Below are 20,182 nucleotides of genomic sequence, written 5' to 3' on the forward strand. Positions count from 1 at the left end.
AGCCCTTGTACACACGGTCGGACATTCCGACAACAAAATCCGTCTGATTTTTTCAGACGGATTTTGTCCGAAACTGGTGTTGCATACACACGATAGGACAAAGTTGTCGGAAAATCCGATCGTTCAGAACGTGATGACGTTCGATCGTTACAATGGGACTACATTCAGGCTAGTAGTCAATAGCTTTGGTCTCGTAATTTGATCTGAGCATGCGTGGCACTTTGTCTGAGCGGAATTCTCTACAAACGATTGGACATGGTCCAATCGGATCATGTTGTTGGAAAATTTTATATCCAGCTCTCAAACTTTGTTGGTCGGACATTCCGATGGAAAAAGTCAGATGGAGCCCACACACGGTGGGATTATCCGATAACGCGGTCCGATCGGATATTTTCCGTCTGAATTTCCAACCATGTGTACAAGGGCTAAGAGGGCATAGAGGAGGCAGAGTGAAAGCAACTAAAATGGCTTGGAGTGGAAAGAGGAGCTACAGTTGACCATAAAACATTTAGACCAGGGGTCTCCAAACTCCAGTCCTCCATTTGTTCAGGAACTATAATTCCCATCATGCCTAGTCATGTCTGTGAATGTCAGAGTTTTACAATGCCTCATGGTACGTGTAGTTCCGCAGCAGCTGGAGGGCCGCAGTTTGGAGATCCCTGATTTAGACAGCCAAAGTAGGGACTAATCACAGAGGGAGAGGCAGGGTGTGAGAGGATGAAGTTGATAATAGATGGGTGAATAAGAGCAAAGGCAGTGTCTGATCACTGCCAAGGGAGAGGAGATGCTAAGTGTGATCTGATCGTGGACCATTAAGTGAATGGGTGGTGTCAAACTGGTGTTAAAGGGGAGGTTGCTGAGCTAGAGAGAATGGGGGCAGAGTGAGTAGCAATTGTTTCAAAGTGGTGAAGGGAAGGGAGGACAGGAATGTACTGTAGGATAGTATAGGAAGGTTGGGTTTTTTTTCTTTTTTTTTTTTTTTTTTTTTAGCTACCTATATCTTTAAAACTGATATCCCCTGCTTATGCATTTGTTTTTTACTTCTGCATTAGGTGCTCAGTTGAAATTGCCCAGGTTTGTGACAGGTAGCCAGTGGAGTCCTGTATAAGCGCTGCTCAAACTATATAAATCCTATATAATAATAATGTATTTATTGATTTTGCTGTAGAAGCCCTGTTTATATAGTACTGATTTCAACTAATAAAAGATATCACACATATTTCTAGATCGCAGTCGATCAGAACTGGATCTTAGTGGACATTATTCAGAGGGAAAAGAAGACACAGGAAGCATTAGAAGTAAATCTATATCAGTTCCTGGGGGTTTGAACACGGAGTTGGTGAGTTGCAAAATAGGCTAACCATGCAAAAACTTGGCTTGCTCAGTACAACCCACTGAAAAATATTAGTTGTTGAACAGATATTTGCTGTTATTTTAGTGTCTGTTAGCTGACCGCCTATGTCATTTATTCATTATTATTCATTATCCCGAAATGTCATGCTTTGGAAAGGTACTGGATATTCTCTATGGCATGGGATGAGTACAGATGGTCTATTTGTGTTTATGTGAAATGTATTCCAAGCTTTCAGTGATTTCTGTTTATCGTAGGCCTTGAGGCTTTCTCCTCCACGCCTGCTGTAGATTTACCATTAAGAGCAGGTTGTTCATCTTGGCTTCCATTTCCTAACATCATAATTCTGGCGTTACAAGTGTGCTTTCATTACCTCATTTACATCCCAGGGTATGTGGTTGATTTCTCAAACCGTGTTCCAAAAGGAATAAAACAGAAAATGAAAAGTCTAATAGGACATCCCAGATTCATAAAAGGGAATTTTAGTTTTTTTTAGATATTTTTTTATTTATGATTTAGTATTCCATTTATTGTCTGGTACTAAAACATGTATTTCACTTAAATCAAGTAGATCTGAAATATTGCATATGACAAGCATGACAGAAGTGGTAGACTGTCTTTTTAGTGTCAGAGCCGGTTCACACAGGGGCGACACGACTTCCAGGACGACTTTGTGAGGCAACTTGGAGACGACTTGAACACGACCTGGGGCGACTTACAACACGACTTTAAGTCGCCCCAGGCCAGGCGACTTTTGCCAGGGCCAATCAGAGAATGAGCTCTGAAGGGGGAACTCCACGCCAAATTTATGAAAAAAATTGGCGTGGGTTCCCCCTCCGAGAGCATACCAGGCCCTTAGGTCTGGTATGGATTTTAAGGGGAACCCCCTACGTCGAAAAGACGACGTGGGGGTCCCCCCAGATCCATATCAGACCCTTATGCGAGCACGCTACCCGGCCGGCCAGGAAAGGGGGTGGGGACGAGCGAGATGTTGACTCGACGCTCTCTCCGGCCGCAATGCCCAGGGATGCGGTGCGCGGCGACTTATATAGGGACAAGGGGTGGGCGCCCCCTTACGATGTCACAGTCCCAGCATCCTCTGGGACTGTGACGTCGTAAGGGGGCGGGGCCACCATGTGACATCAACCGGTGACCCTGCCCCGCGTCCCTGGCATTGCGGCCGGAGAGAGCGTCGAGTCAACATCTCCAGAAGAAGAAGAGGAAGAACGGAAGGTGACGGCGGCGACAGAAGACCGGGCCACCGCTTGTAAAAGAGCTGGAAGAAGAAGCGGTGGCCCGGCAAGAAGAACCGAAGAGGGGGACAAGACCCCCGAAGTCGGAAGAAGAGGGTGGCGGCAACGAAGAAGAAAGCTGGGCTCCTCTGCTAGCAAAAGAGCCAGCAGAAGATAATGGAGGAGTCCGGCGAGAAGACCCCCGAAGACGAAAGACACCCGGAGCTGTGCAATAAACTATTTTAACCCTTGTGTGTTGTGTTTTTTTGTACATTTTTTTCACAGGTGATTGGGTAGGGGTACATTGTACCCCATACTCATTCACACAGGGTGGGGGGGCCGGTATCCGGGGGCCCCCTTATTAAAGGGGGCTCCCGGATTCCAATAAGCCCCCCGCCCGCAGACCCCGACAACCAACGGCCAGGGTTGTTGGGAAGAGGCCCTTGTCCTCATCAACATGGGGACAAGGTGCTTTGGGATGGGGGGGCCGCGTGGCCCCCTTCCCCAAGGCACCCCCCATGTTGAGGGCGCGCGGCCTGGTACGGCTGAGGGGGGGGCACTCGCTCGTCCCCACCCCCTTTCCTGGCCGGCCGGGTAGCGTGCTCAGATAAGGGTCTGATATGGATCTGGGGGGACCCCCACGCCGTTTTTTCCGGCATAGGGGATTCCCCTTAAAATCCATACTAGACCTAAGGGCCTGGTATGCTCTCGGAGGGGGGAAACACGCCAATTTTTTTTCATAAATTTGGCGTGGAGTTCCCTCTTGAAAGCTGATAATTCTGTCAGTCGCCTCCGTATAGACGGAGATCCGACTTGGAGGCGACCTCCATTGAAATCAATGGGTACCAGTCGCCTACAAGTCGGATTGAAATAGTATAGGAACCTCTTCTGAAGTCGGCGCGACTTCAGTAGCGTGCATTAAGACGGCTCTCATTCCCTTACATTGATTTTTAAATGTTGTCCGACCTAAGGCGACTAGGGACGACCTGAAGTCGGATCTGAGTCGCCCCTGTGTGAACCAGCTCTCATGGTTTCACAGTTTAATAAATGTGTATTTGCAAAAAATAAATTTTATACAAATAATTAACAAAATATACAAGTAATTGTAATTATAAAGAAGCCAAGCCCACTCTTGCATGTGGTCTCTGACTTTCATTTCCTCTGGTTGACCCCTTGTACCCAAGTCCAACAGAGCCATCACCTGCTTCACAATGCAGTTGTTCATAGCATTTAGGACAGGAGGACATCACATACACTGTGTGACTGAAACCCTGCTACCCCCCCAGCCCCGCCTGACGACAGCCACACTATTTACCATGGCCCCCAATAAGGGGGTACCGCCGGTCCCACTATATGGGGCCCACAAATTCAACAGGGGGCCCCGTTGCAGGAAGGGTAACCAGGAGGGATTGCAGGGTTGGTATTTACTTGAACCGATCCCCCCCATAGTTCCCTCCCTGCAGCAGCTGAACGCCGGCTTCTCTGCCTCTCCTTCCTGCAGCTTTCAGCTGCAGCAGGGTGGAACTACAGGGGATCTGTTTCGGTAAATGCTGCCTCTCCTGTCCAGGTTCCCCTTCCTTCTGTTACCCAGAGCCCCTGTGTGCTTCCCTGCTCCCCCCCCCCCCCCCCCCGGCACTGCCGACTGCTGACTATTGCAGGCGATCCTTTCAGAATGGAGAGCTGTGGAAGGGGCCACTTACTTTTCTGAATGCACACAGTGAGTGATTGGTACCAGCCACTCACTGTGTTCATAACTGAAGCATAGTAACTGTGTTTACTATGCTTCAGCTTGTGCAACTGAGGCTGCAGAGAAAGAGAGAATGAGGACTATGTCCTCAATCTGTTTAGACCCCTAATATTTCACTAAAGACCTCCAACAAGCCTGTCAAAAAAAAAAATACAATATATTGTCAAAAGTATTGGGACACCTGCCTTTATACACACACACACATGAAATTTAATGGCATCCCAGTCTTAGGCCGTCGGGTTCAGCATTTGAGTTGGCCCACCCTTTGCAGCTATAACATTTTCAACTCTTCTGGGAAGGCTGTCCACAAAGTTTAGGAGTGTGGCTATGGGAATGTCAGGCATGTCTTTATGGCACTAGAAAATTGTATGTGTGTAAAATCTATATATTCTCTATCTATCTAAATAACAAGAGACGATGGCAGTCACTGGTAAAACTGGCATGAAAAGTTTTTCAGGCTGGTTGTGCATAAATTGATCTATCGAGTAATTAGTTCATGTCAGATTTTTTTTTGATCATTGTACTATAGTCTAACAGCGGGGAAAGCTCCATGCAGTCAGAATACAATACTACAGCAGGAGGGATTTCCCCATCCACGTTGATTGTGTGACTGGGAGAATCGAATGATTAACAGATGCGTAACTACTTAAAAACTAGACTAATTCTGGCATTTCTGTCATTCAAGTAAAGATCTGCATTTTTTTAGCTAGAAAAATATTTAGAACCCCCAAATATATATATATTTTTTTAAACTGAGGCTCTGGAAAATAAAAGGGTGGGTGTTGCAATTGTCTGTCACACAATATTTGCACAGCAATTAATTAATCACTTCAGAAACTGGAAGGTTTTACCCCCTTAATGACCAGGCTGTTTTTTGTGTGATATGTCACTGCGTTACCCACTGATTGGCTCCCCCTCCGTGCAGTGGACACGTGCGCCCACAGTATCTATTGCATTAAATGATGTACAGGTGCGTTGTTTCGCGCAATAGAACCTCCCTGCCACAGTATATATGCGGTGGGTGGAATTTTAGTGGTTAAACCAAAATTTTTCAGGAAAAAAAGTTGAATTTTGGAGAACACAAACAAAATATAATACCCAGTTTTTTTTTTTGGGGCAAAATATAAAAGATGTCTTACACCAAGTAAATAGATGCCAAACATGTCATGGCCATGGAATGGGGACAAACTATAGTACATTACATTTTCCATAGGTGATGCTTTAATACCCTCTACAGGTTACCACTTTTTTTACATTGTACTTTTCTGTTTGTTTTAATCAACTTTATTGATATCACAAAGACAAAGAATGAACAACATCCCTTGTGTTAGTATGGGTCATGGCAGGTCCACTTTATGGCTCTAAAAAATGGTCTCAGGATCATGATTGTTTCCTCAACCATGATCCCAGTATGACCACCTTAATACAAAGCCATATATATATATATATATATATATATATATATATATATATATATATATATATATATATATATATATACACAGTATGTACGGCGGTGGTTAAGTATCAGCTTCTCAAAGGTTCAGGTCTTTAGCTCATCATTAGTTGTTACCCTAAACAAGAGCCTTCATGACAGTATTATCAAATATTCCTTAAATCAAGGATAGGCAACCTTAAAAAAGATCTACCTGAACAGTGTGGGAGAAGTCAAAGATCACTGGGCACAGTGTCTCCTCCTCACACCTGATTTAAACCTCAAATTGTCATACCACTGTGTCACAATTGTGTACATTGCATGCCAATCATGGGTTTCAGGCTGCATTCACACCTGAGCGTAGCGGGTTTGAACGTTTTTACCGGCGTTTTGTCGCGCGACAACGAGCGTTTTGTCACACTACAACGCGCGACAACGAGCGTTTTTTAACTTCGGCGTTTTTTTTCAGCCAATAGGAAAAATATTTTTCATCTGCTTATTTTTTCTTGAGCAGATACAGCGTCAAAACGCCCGTAGAAACGCTCGTTGTCGCGCTAAACGCTCGAATCGAGCGTTTCCATTAGTTTCTATGGGAATGAAAACGCCCAAATCAGCCCAATTCGCGCGACAAAAAAGGGTCCAGAACTTGTTTGAGCTTCAGGCGTAGGGCTTCAGGCGACATGGAGTGGAGATGTGAACCATCTCCATTGAGAATAATGGATTTTTTCCCCTCCAGCGTTTTGTAGCTTCAGGCTGCATTCACACCTGAGCGTAGCGTGTTTGAACGTTTTTACCGGCGTTTTGTCGCGCGACAACGAGCGTTTTGTCACACTACAACACGTGACAACGAGCGTTTTTTGACTTCGGCGTTTTTTTTCAGCCAATAGGAAAAATATTTTTCATCTGCTTATTTTTTCTTGAGCAGATACAGCGTCAAAACGCCCGTAGAAACGCTCGTTGTCACGCTAAACGCTCGAATCGAACGTTTCCATTAGTTTCTATGGGAATGAAAACGCCCAAATCAGCCCAATTCGCGCGACAAAAAAGGGTCCGGAACTTGTTTGAGCTTCAGCCGTAGGGCTTCAGGCGACATGGAGTGGAGATGTGAACCATCTCCATTGAGAATAATGGATTTTTTCCCCTCCAGCGTTTTGTAGCTTCAGGCGTAGGGCTACAAAACGTTCAGGTGTGAACGGGCTGTCAGGCGTAGGGCTACAAAACGTTCAGGTGGGAACAGGCTGTAAGGGCTTCTTCACACGTAAAGTTGGGGGGCCTCATTCACTTGAATGGGTCATGCTTGGCAGATGCTACACCCACCAACCATGCTGGGGTTTATTACTCTTTCTGCAGCTGAGACATGTGTACACCCCTGGCCACTGCAGTTAAAGGGAGTGCGGTTGGGGCAGGGGTGATAAAAAAAACATATCTTAACTATGGGGTTTTACCACATCCCAAACTGCAAATGTAAATGGACCCTTACTATTCTGAGCCCCCTATAAGGCTGTTTTCACACTGATGTACTACGGTTTACCTGCACCGCGGGTGCAGTGCATCTTCATCAGTGTAAAAAGCAGCCCTATACTGTTATGCCCAGTGTATTGCTTTACACTGACCTGGATATTTCTTCTTTCCTGCTGCTGGCACCACTCTGGAGGTTGCTGGCTGGGATAAGAGATGGAGTGCAGTTGGTATCATTCCACATGGGACAGGAGCAAGCACTACAGAGGAGACATTAGCTTATCCGGCTCTTGCTCCCTTCTACAGCTTCAACTGTAGAGGTAGTTCCTCTGCATTGCACTCTGTTTGATGCTCTGGGATGGAAGGTCAGTAAGGCCAGACCGTGATCTACCAGTCACCTGTCCACAATCTACTGGTAGATGGCCATCTTCAGGTTGCTGACCCCCGCCTTAAATGAAACCGCTCAATTTAAAAAGATTAAAACTTACTATTGAAATTCCAATATCACGTTAAAGCTTAAATGAGATCCTAGTAATTGTGTTTGAATCCATGCGTACTTCCCATAAATCAAACTGGAGCATTTTTTTTTCTTTATAAATTCTTTGTTAGGGGAACAGCAGTAAAAGAAATATAGCATGGACAAATTAGTATAAAGTATCTTAAAGCAAAATAAAAAAAATTGTAATGTTGCAGTAATTGCCCATTATTTATATATATATATATATATATATATATATATATATATATATATATATATATATATTCTTAAGGGAACAGCAGTAAAAAAAAATACAGTATTTTACAGCGTATAAGACGGCCCCCTAATTTTCCAGTTAAAACTGTTTTGGGCTATACTCATCATATAAGACTACCCCCCCTTGCGAGGCAACACTATTTAGCAAGACCATCTGTCAGCCTACTGGATGTGCGGTAATACCGTATGTACAGTAGCTTTGGTTACATACAGTATACATGCAGTATACCGTGCTGAGCCAATCACGGAGAGCGATGTATCCTATTAATGAATAAAAAGCCTGCTCGGATTGGCAGAGGTTGTAACATCATCAGCCCGCACCTCTCTGACTCTCAAAGCCAAGCCGAGCAGGCTTTGTATTCACTAATAGAATACATTGCTCGCCGTGACTGGCTAAGCGTGGTTTACTGTATGTAGCCAAAGCTACATCAAGTATTACCTCACATCCAGCGGGCTGACTGATGAGGGCCAAGCTGGCCCAAAACGAACTAAAGGTGCACATACACTGCGTATAAGATGACCCCTGATTTTTGGAGGATGTTTTTAAGTATAAAAAGTCTTCTTGTATGCCAGCAAATACGGTAGGATGGACAAATCAGTATAAAGTATTTCAAACCAAAAAAAATGTTGCTGTAATCTCCCATCTTTTTTATTTATTTTTTTATAAATTTGTTGTAAAGGCACCAAAAATACAAAAAATATGGGATGGACCAATCAGTATAAAGTATCCATTATAACATACAAGTCATGAGAAAAATAATAATACACTGTTGAGGCCATAAAAGTTGACAAAACATAGGTATGATGAATCTATAGTGGATCAAAGCTGCACACCAATCGGCTCCAAGGTATAGGAAGTGAAGAGCAGCCTCAGTCCTATCTCCTCCCGATAGCCAAGCCCCTGATATGTTTTTCCCCTCCCCTGGGGCTTAGTCATATGAGGGTGGGGTAAAATGCATTAAAGGGGTGTCTATTGGGAGACGCTGGAGCTGAGGCCACTCTTAACTCCCTATACCTTAGAGCTGAACGGTGTGTGGCACTGATCTACTGTAGATTCATAGAGCTTTCTGGACCAGCAAACTCACTCCAGCACCCTCTTTGTCTGTGGAACATTTGAGCCACAGCATCTAGCGCTTGCTGGATCGACGCTCCACCAAGTTTATGTGAAAACATAGGTACAGATTACCATAAATGTGAGCCATAAGTCCTGTGTGAAGCAGTTACTTCCCAATTATCATACAAACGACGACTGGTCTTCCATCTTTTCTAAAGTTGGAAAATATCTGACATTCAAAACTGTTGCTTATTTTACATGGTTACATAATTAGCCAGAGTGGCAAAATACACAAGTCTACTTTGTTCAACCAATAGAAAAAAAAAAAAACGAGACAGAGTAAATAAATATAAAACCTCCATACCCACAGCTCATCCAAAGGAAGGCAAAGAAACCTTATGAAGCATGATCCAATTTGCTCCAATGGGGAAAATAAATTCCTTCATAATCCCCCAGAAGGCAATTTAAGAACAAAACCAATATACACAGTCCATCTTTGCTGATGTTGGTCCAGCCCTAGAGATGTCATGATGAATTTATTGCCATGATTCCCAGCCCTGTTGTCAAACATAAAATTAGATCGCATTTGTTGATGATATTATGGTCACTGAATGTCTCAGCAGTCATTTGGAAAACAGGCAGAAGCTGCATCTTTCATCACTAATTCAATCTATGTATGGCTCTGTACTTATGGTAATGTACTGTGCATGTCCTCACACATAAAAATCAGTCTTATTACACCTTTTCTATCTGATGAAGCATAGCCGATTACAAGAGTCAGCGCACTACACTACATTAAGAGCTGAGCCAAATGTTCACACTATTGATTAACATCAAGAGAGCTGCAGGATACTGCTTTGCTTTATTAGTCTCCACAGCCTGCTAGTGTTGGGAAAGCTGTGATATGCACTGGTAAAGTGTGCTAGAAAATGATTTCAAACGCGAGCCAAGTGGAAAACTATGATGTTTTTCTACTGCTTCTAATGAGTGTTTTCCTCGGATAACTTGAAAGGAAAAACAATTCAAATCTAGCACATGATCATTAGAGTTATTTAACAGATGTCCCGTGTTAAAAGGAAACAGTAATGGGTCTGAGTTCAATATCTATGTTTTTAAACAAATGTTTTATAATTTATATTTAATATTCGGTTTGAAAAAAAATATATATAATGCAGGGCACAAGATTAAAGTGGATGTAAACCCAATGTCATCCTTTCTAAACTACTGCCATAGTGGTTATCTATAAGGATATACATGCCTCCTGTATCTTTACCTGTCAAATGTCTCCCCTCTGTCTGCTATGAGACCCAAAAAACTACAGATTCTGTGGGTGGGTCTGTTGTCTGGAGCTTGGTGGGTGGAGTCGTGATGTCAGTAGACTCCCTGCCCACTTCTACACTCCCCTTGTCAATATGTATTTTCTCCTGTGTATTTCTTACACTGAACTTCTGCTATGATCTCTAACATCCAGTGAAAAGACAGGAAAGTCCCCACATGACTTCAGCATGCCAAATCACGCTGAGGTGTGGAAGATCCAATCCTGGTAGAGCAGCAGAAGAAAGGAGTGGGAGGGAATTAAAAAATAATGCATGTCTCTTAGGCTAGTGCACCAGATATGTAAATCACCTGTCACTCACAGCAAGGGGTAGGATTTGACACAGTTTTTCTCTGTTTGTCAAGATTTATCTCACTGAACAATAAAAGATGATTGCTCAGAGATGGATTAACTCTTTGAGGCAAGACAGGGCTCAAATAATAGGAAAAATTATGACATAAAAAAAAAAAAATCGGGTTTACATCCACTTTAATACTGTTTTTTGCTGAATATTATGGGTTTCTAGAGAGCACAACAGTGGTTTGTATTTTTCCACCTGCTTTGTGCTGACCTGTATACACCAGGGAGAGGAGGAGAAAAGGAGATGTTATGTTTCTGAGTCATTCAGCTGTTTGTGTAATCTGAACTTCAGGTATTGAATTCTCCTGTCAGTTGAAGTTTAAATCTTGAAACACATATATTTTTTTTAAGAATAGTTATTAGTTCTAACCCTTTCCTACTCAAAAAAAAAAAAAAAAAAGGTTATTGAGCTTAAATGTTTTTTACAAAGCATCCACAAACACAAGCCCTTTATTAATTTCACCAAGCCTTTGTCTGTGGCATGTATTCTTTACCTCGCTTACCTAGGTCAAATATTCTGCATACTGAAATTTGAAAGACAATAGTACGAATGTAATAACTGTGGCTAAATTACTCAAGGTCAAGAAGTTTCTAGAATTTTAGAAGTTGCATAGTCATCTACAAATGTCACAGTGACTTTTTGTTGGGTGAGTGACAAATTACATACAGTGCCTTGAAAAAGTATTCATACCCCTTGACATTTTCCACATTTTGTCATGTTACAACCAAGAACTTAAATGTATTTTATTGGAATTTTATGTGATAGACTAACACAAAGTGGCACATAATTGTGAAGTGGAAGGAAAATGATAGATGGTTTTCACATTTTTTTACAAATATATGAAAAGTGTGGTGTGCATTTGTATTCAGCCCCCCTGAGTCAATACTTTATAGAAACACCTTTTACTGCAAATACACCTGCAAGTCTTTTTGGGGGATGTCTCTACCAGCTTTGCACATCTAGAGTGACATTTTTGCCCATTCTTCTTTGCAAAAGAGCTCAAGCTCTGTTAGATTGGATGGAGAGCGTCTGTGAATATCAATTTTCGAGTCTTACCACAGATTCTCAATTGGATTTAGGTTTGGACTTTGACTGGGCCATTTTAACACATGAATATGCGTCGATCTAAACCATTCCATTGTAGCTTTGGCTGTATGGAGGAAGGGAGAACACAGGAAGCGCCACCTCAGTGTAGTGATTAAGCAAAGTTTTAATTGCAAAGTAAATGTAACACTCACAAGAAGTAAATAAACGTCAAGCTCATCTGTGTGATCAAAGTGGTAACTCTCCAGGCATCAGTGGAATGGCAAGGGATCCGCTGTACAGTCCTGTGGCCACCAGGAAGTTGGCCAGAACCAGCGTGAAACGCAAGGATATGACATCACCGGAAGTGGTCATGCACCATGGAGAGATCTTTCTGGGTGGTTGGGAATAGCAAGCTACGTGCTCAGAGCCCAGCTCCTTCTACAGACCTAACATTGTAATGCTGGATTGGTACTATTTATTTGTACAGGGGCTCTGTGGGACAACAAGCTCCAGCGCACACAAGGAAGTGATCATTTGAGTTTGGCCACAATGTATAGACAAAAGTAATGTTGCACAATCACAATATAGGATTATAAATATTTTAAACCATTAAAATCGTTGATTTAGAACCATAGAAATAGATATGAAAAAGTAAGAAAAAAATAGAATGAAAATAAAAATGTAGTGATGGTGTGTTCAGGGTGATGTGTAGTGTTAGTTTTCCGCCGCACATAGCATTTTGCTTTTAGGCCTAAAAGTTTAATTTTGGTCTCATCTGACCAGAGCACCTTCTTCCACATGTTTGCTGTGTCCCCCACATGGCTTCTCACAAACTGCAAATGGGACTTCTTATGGCTTTTTTTCAACAATGGCTTTCTTCTTGCCACTCTTCCATAAAGGTCAGATTATTGGAGTGCTCAACTAATAGTTGTACTGTGGACAGATTATCCCACATGAGCTGTGGATCTCTGCAGCTCCTCCAGAGTTACCATGGGCCTCTTGGCTGCTTCTCTGATTAATGATCTCCTTGTCCGGCCTGTCGGTTTAGGTGGATGGATTTCTTGCCATGTTTGCAGTTGTGTCATACTCTTTCTCTTTTTGGATGATGGATTGAACAGTGCTCCATGAGATGTTCAAAGCTTGGGATATTTTTGTAGAACCTAACCCTGCTTTACACTTCTCCACAACTTTACCCCTAACCGACTGGCGTGTTCCTTGGCCTTTATAATGCTGTTTGTTCACTAAGGTTCTCTAACAAATCTCTGAGGGCTTCACAGAACAGCTGCATTTATACTAAGATTAAATTACACACAGGTGGACTCCATTTACTAATTAGGTGACTTCTGAAGGCAATAGGTTCCACTAGAGTTTAGTTAGGGGTATCGGAGCAAAGGGGGTTGAATACAAATGTACGCCACACTTTTCAGATATTTATTTGTAAAAAAAATTTAAAACCATTTATCATTTTCCTTCCACTTCATAATTATGTGCCGCTTTTTATGAATACTTTTTCAAGGCACTGTATAGAGGCTTCAAGACTTCACGCTCAATTATCAACAGGATCATGTTATTACTTTATTTAAGCACGCCAATATTAAACTTTTTCATATAAAAAAAGTGGGTACTTTATTTTATGTTCAAGGAAGAAAAAGAACGAGTTCCCCTAAATAGGTGAAAGGTCTCGGAGACCCTGCCATTAGCCAAAACCCTTGACACCGGGGCTTGATATACTAATTGTAACCACTTAAAGTAAAACAGCCCCACTTCACTGAATCAAAAGTTTTGGCTGCATCCAAAGTTACAATAATCCTCGTGCCAACGTAATCATGTTGAGTCTGTGAATTCATAAATCAACATCTAGTACTGTAGGTGGTATTTTTACAGAACGTACAACCCGTTTGGTGAGGATGAATTAAAGATAGAATAACTTGATTTAAATGCATTGCCAGCACTTTCACTAGGACCTTAATATCCAGCCATATGGAACATTTTGCTAATATTTTCTTTATTAACACAATGCTGTGTGCCTGTTCATTGTGTTCTTTTGACTTATTATTTTATAGTATGACATCAGTGAAGCCAGCATGTAATGGTTTAAAATCTGTTGACAACTACATTCACACTTCACGAAGCACTCATATGAATCTTTTTTTTTTTTTTTTTTTTTCCTGCAGGAATATTTAGATGAACATGAAGAGGATTTTCCTGCAACTAATGCACACAAAACAGATACTCTTAGTGCATATTCCATGGTGAGTACAACCAAAGAGAAAAAAAATAGCCTGATAAGGGTTTTAATCCTTTCTTATGCTATCCACAACTTACTTTTGCATTTACATACACTTTAAACGAGACATATTTTTACATTAAAGCGGTTGTGAACCCCTCTTGGTCGTTTTTACTTACAGGTAAGCCTATAATAGGCACGAGTTTCCCCTTTCCAAAGCTTGATACTGGTGGGCAGCAGGGGTGATTAAGAGTCTTGATGTGCTGGGATGGTTAGCTCTGGGACCAAAGGTCATGATGTTTGTTTTTAACATTTGAAAACATGAATGAAAATAATGTTTAAAGTGTAACTAAAGGCAACACTTCTTTTAAAAATGTGATACTCACGGGGAGGAATTAGAGCACCTGTCAAGATTTTATTGCGGCTTGTGTTCCTGTTAGATCCCCCAGGGGGTCTCGTGGTCAGTCATCCAGTCTCGCACTTACCCCACATAGGTTCTTTATGGAGCAGCGCTCCTATGGGGGGCTCCTCGTCCTCTGCATCACGCCATGCGTCTCCGACCTCATAGGCATACAATAGGATTGCCTGTCCTTTCAGCCAATCGGGTAATGGGTCTCAGGACCTCTTTCCTGATTGGCCAGGAGGAGGATCAGTGTGGGAATAACGAATATTCATTCGCTATTCTCACACAACTGGGTGGGCTTGGAGTGCAGTGCTCTGCGCCCGAGCCTACCCTTTTTCTGAGACCTATTATTTTCTGGCTTTAATCATGTGCTTCAAAAAAAAAAAACAGCCCTCCCCCATTCGAATCCATGTGTTCGGCACCCTGCATGTAGATTAGGGGGCGGACAAATGGATTGGGGGGGCGGCGCCCATGCGCCCCTAATGAACCAGAACTGACAGGGGCTATAACCCTCCCTTACTCTATCCAAAATGTAGTTTCCCTTTAAACTGCATTAAAGGGGAACTACACTGCATCTGAGCACGAAAAATACGATTTAATTAACTTTAAATTTTCAAAGCAAACTCCCTTATCCATCCATGTCTCCATGCTTTACTTTGCTAAGAAAAAAACTCGCTAGCATTTCTAGCCACAGCAATCTTGAATAAGGGCATATGATTCATGTAGCATTTACTTCATATAAATAATTTGCCCTTATCCTAGGCATGCAGGTAGGAGTGTGTGCTTAGTTGAGAAAATTCCTCCTACCCTCCTGAACACTCCTGGGATGTATGACCTAATTTGCCTAGGACTGGAAACCAGGAAGTAGTGGACGAAATGTAAAAAAACACATTTAAAACACGTAAATATGATAATAATAATGATTCCCTATCTACAGTATTTACTAATGCTGACAGTCAATGTTGCTTGAGAGAGTGAAGTTCTGCTTTAAGCATTGTTACAAAATAAAGCGAAATGGACAGATAAATAAATTACTATTGTTTATGAAGAAGGTGCAATAATGACAGTGGACCATTTGTGTTTCTTAAAGAAGGAGGTTAAACCCAGAGGAGGCTGAAAATCCAAACCCAAGGTGCCCTTTGCGTCCATTTTCACCATGTAAACCCCGGACAAGCATATTCCCGGACAGTGGCAGCCTGTCCTTAAGGGGTGCAGGGGCCACCCCCCTAATCCATGCGCCCGGCCACTAATCAGCATGCAGGGCTCTGGATGCATGTTATTTCAATGGGTGGTTGTTTTTGTTTTTTTTATGAAGTACATGATTAGAGCCTGAAGCTATAATTGGATTTAAAAAAGGGTGGGTTTGGGGAGCAGAGCACTGTGCCCTGAGCTCAGTTGTGTACCAATCCGAATTAATATTCGCTATTGTCTTCCTGATTCTCCTCCCTGCCAATCAGGAAGTGGGTCCTGAGACCTGATTGGCCAGGGAGTCTTAGGACTCTCGGCCAATCAGGTCTCAAGACCCACTTTCTGTTCAGCCAGGAGAAGAAGCAATGGCCCCAGAGTGAGGAGTAGCTGGAGCAAGAAGCAGCAGCCCTACCCCAGATCCTTGTCATCTGCCTCCTAAGGTAAGGAGGCCTCTGATCTCCACTTTCCCGCCCATCTCCCGTGGGGTGGGATGATCACCACCTTCACATTCGTCTCCTGCAGGGGGATGGATCACCACATTCCCATCTGTCTCATGCAGCTGCCACTGTTCCCTGAGTATTTGAAACGTGCTCAAAATGCCTAAAAGGGCATATTCGCTTAATTTCCATCAGAATAGCAAAAGAAGTAGCAAACATAGCACCTCTTGCAAGCCATTGGCTTTGGAAGGCCACTCAATATGACTTGGCATTTTCCATGACCTTTTCTGACTTTTATATAGGGGGCATTTTTATATTGTAATACACATTGGCGGCAGGGGGAAAAATATTTTGGGGGGGAGGAAAACTGTATGACACCACCTCCCGGTCGGTAGCACTTGCCTCATAACCGGCAGCTTCACCTGCTCGGCAGTGGTGGCCTCCCATTTTCCTGCTCTTCACGGGTCATTGCGGCGGCCTCTGTTTCCTCCCTCCTCCTTGGCGGCCAAGGGAGTCTTCTCTTTTCGGCAATCAGAAAATGGGTCTCACACCAGCTTCTGATTGGCTGGATTGAGGATCAGTGTTTCAATAGCGAATATTCATTCGCTGTTGTAACACACCTGGGTGAGCTACAGTCACATTCTCTGTGATCCAAGCCCACCCTATTTTGAAGCCTATTAGAGCATCTGTCTCTAATCAGGTGCTTCAAAGGAAACCTGGCTGCTGTAATTCATGCGCCTGTTGTCCTGAAAGGGGCCGGACGCATTAATAGGGGGTGGCCGTGGATAGATTCACGCTATGGATAGATGCCTAAATCTATCCATGGCCACCGTATATATCCATTGCACATAGGGGTGGCCTGGATAGAGGGGGCTGCGCCGCAGTGCCGGGTGCCCCTATGGACAGGGCGCGGCTAGTTATACATTTAATAAATGTTTATTGATACATTAGAGACAAACAGACAATGAACAAAGAATGATTCGGTGTTGCATAGAAAGTGTCAATGATTACCTGAGCATTTGGTGGCCTCTGAGGGCCAGATACACATCCACCTGTACTCTATAAATACTACAGTTGTTGCTCCAGTGTAAATAACATTTGGACAGGTAAAGTTACATTTTGCTATGTAAATAAGGTAATTAAAATATTTTATCTTGATATGCATTATAATTTGGACTACTATTGAAGTATAATTAAAGGCACCAATACTCACTTGCACTTTTCTGGTGCCGACATCTTTTCGCTGACCTCACCTTGATTGGTTGGGCTGGGATGACATAACACCCACGCATTATCACAGGAGTTACATTTTTCTGGCACCAAGAAATGTCACGGCACAGTGTACATTCAGATGTTTGTGAGCAGACGGGTTTGATATAGTAATAAGTCTCTTTTGCAATAAAAAGCCTAGAAAATGTATGTTCGGGATAAGGTCCTGTTTTAAAGAATACTTCTGCAAACTGTGTTTTTGTTGCTGTACTTCTATTTCTAGCTTTATCTGTTGGTCTTTTACTATTGCTACTTTCTACTCATTTTCTCTTCTGGATAGAATGCTCAAGCTGTCTCTGACAGGAAGTGGACCCATTTAAGTGTCCCTGATGCTGATGCAGATACTGTAAGTCTTTTCTTAATGAACCTTTTCTATACCTACTTTTTTTCCTTCCCTCCTCCTTCATCCCAATGGAACATACAGTAGACTCAGGGGCGTACCAAGCAGGGGGCAGGGGGGCGTTCCGCCCCAGGTGCCACACATTGAGGGGGATGTAAGTGGCTGGGTGGCATTGCTATGGGGTTCACTCTGCACTCAGACAGTCTGACATAATCCTGAAGGGAATCCCTGGCTCTGGCTGCTCTGTTTTTTGTGAGTTTTTTGTGAGCTGGAACACCCCCAGCACTGCGGCCGAAATAGTATGGTCTAGTTTCTGTTTTCCCCTGCTAGCTCCACCCACCACTGCTGAGCAGCCGAGCTGAGTGTGTCATCATTCAGCGCAGGGGTGGTTGCTGTTACATTCTGTGTCCACACCATCTTCCAGAGTCTAAACCTCCCTAGCTGAAGCTGAGAGCCGAGGTGAGCTGGTGATAGGGGATGTGTGAGCTGTGAGAAGACGTTGGAGGAGTGTGTCTGTCCTGCCATCCTTACTGTGCTGGTCTGTCATAGAAGGGGGGGGGGGGGTTGCTGTGTAGTAGGTATAGTGTAGCTGACCTGATGGGGGGGGGTGTACAGGTTGCAGAATCCAGGCGTGTGCTATGTACAGGTTGCAGAATGCAGGAGTGTGCTATGTACATGTTGCAGAATGCAGGCGTGTGCTATGTACAGGTTGCAGAATGCAGGCGTGTGCTATGTACAGGTTGCAGAATGCAGGCGTGTGCTATGTACAGGTTGCAGAATGCAGGCGTGTGCTATGTACAGGTTGCAGAATGCAGGCGTGTGCTATGTACAGGTTGCAGAATGCAGGCGTGTGCTGTATACAGGTTGCAGAATGCAGGCGTGTGCTGTATACAGGTTGCAGAATCCAGGCGTGTGGTGTATACAGGTTGCAGAATCCACATTTGTGCTATATACAGGTAGCAGAATGCAGGCGTGTGCTATGTACAGGTTGCAGAATGCAGGCGTGTGCTATGTACAGGTTGCATAATCCAGGCGTGGGCTATGTACAGGTTGCAGAATGCAGGCGTGTGCTATGTACAGGTTGCAGAATGCAGGCGTGTGCTGTATACAGGTTGCAGAATGCAGGCGTGTGCTGTATACAGGTTGCAGAATGCAGGCGTGTGCTGTATACAGGTTGCAGAATCCAGGCATGTGCTATGTACAGGTTGCAGAATCCAGGCGTGTGCTGTATACAGGTTGCAGAATGCAGGCGTGTGCTATGTACAGGTTGCAGAATGCAGGCGTGTGCTATGTACAGGTTGCAGAATGCAGGCGTGTGCTATGTACAGGTTGCAGAATGCAGGCGTGTGCTATGTACAGGTTGCAGAATGCAGGCGTGTGCTGTATACAGGTTGCAGAATGCATGTGTGCTGTATATTGCTGTGTGTCTACCACCCACCTATAGTAGCTGAGCTGTGAGCTTACCTGGTAAGGGGGGGGGTGGTGTTGCTGTGTTCACAAACCAGGTATAGAGTAGATGAGCTGGTCTGATAAAGGGGGGGACTTACACCCACATCTTGCAGCCATCAGATCCATCCAGCAAGCAGCAGGTCACAGCGGCATCTTGCCATCTTCCCTGCGGCCATCAGATCCCATCCACGGTCCAGCAAGCAACACGCCTTGTCAGCAGGTCCGTTTCCAAATCTGAATCAAATCATCAATGCCAATGCTGTCCTCAGGGACAGATCCGATCCAGAGATCGCCATACAGTGGGATCTCTGGATCAGGACAGTAGACATGGGCCATACTTTGTATTGTCAGCTGTATCACTCTGATGTCTCCCTCATAGCAGCTCCAGTCCAGCTCTCCACTTTCCTGACCTTGGCACAATCTGTCCAAAAATATGGCATCTGCTCACACCTGAGTGACTGACACCTCTGTCCTGTCCCGTCTATTGTCACTGGCTACCATGGATGAACAGCATCGGCTGTTATTACAAGGAGCGGGAGGGGACGTCCCCATCCCCCCACAGCTCCGCCCAGGTCTCCCATCCCACCCGCAGACTTGAGCCACCAGCCAGCTGGCCAGAGACCCGAACAAAGCCGAATTTGCCTTTGATCAGGTCTCCGATGTAGAAAACTGGAAGCGACAGCACAGTGTCACTTCCGGTTTACTCGGTAGCCAACAGCGCCATTTAAAAAAGAAAGCAGAATTAAAAAACACTGATCTTGGCAGAGGAGGGTGTTTTTTGTGTGGGTGTTTTTACAGTTGGGGGGGGGGGGGGTGCCAGATATAGGATGGGCCCTGGGTGCCAAATGCTCTAGGTACGCCCCTGAGTAGACTATGACATTATTAGACATTTGCCTAAGTAGTAATACATTAAATCAAAGGTTGATGTATTTTAGTAAGAACTGTACTAAAAGGCAACCACAATGCTGAGAGTTTAAGGTTAACCCCTGTGATTTATTTCGAATACAGCAGCTGGCGGGCAGCAAATGGGTAGTTCTTTCTTTTTAGACTTGTAAGAAATGATTGGATTGTGATGTACGGAATGTAATAGACATAATCTAGTTATCTGCAATTTCTGACCGAGAGAGTCAGACATG

The 20,182-nt window shown here is 43.7% G+C and overlaps 1 protein-coding gene across 4 annotated transcripts in view; it reads left to right on the plus strand.

The window, feature by feature from the left end:
- Positions 1-20,182, plus strand: part of SYTL5 (synaptotagmin like 5) — a 293,010-nt gene that overhangs the window by 210,428 nt on the left and 62,400 nt on the right. For 3 of the 4 annotated variants that reach the window (XM_077480858.1, XM_077480859.1, XM_077480857.1), the window contains 3 exons: positions 1,227-1,339; positions 13,908-13,985; positions 17,538-17,603. In XM_077480858.1, coding sequence (XP_077336984.1) covers positions 1,227-1,339; positions 13,908-13,985; positions 17,538-17,603 — 257 coding nt within the window. The remainder of the gene's footprint in view (positions 1-1,226; positions 1,340-13,907; positions 13,986-17,537; positions 17,604-20,182) is intronic. The other variant, XM_077480860.1, reaches the window with a different exon arrangement.

This window comes from Lithobates pipiens, unplaced genomic scaffold (assembly GCF_037356315.1).
Source record: "Lithobates pipiens isolate NorthernLeopardFrog02 unplaced genomic scaffold, aLitPip1_a1.2 Scaffold_16, whole genome shotgun sequence".
NCBI classification, from domain to species: Eukaryota; Metazoa; Chordata; class Amphibia; order Anura; family Ranidae; genus Lithobates; species Lithobates pipiens.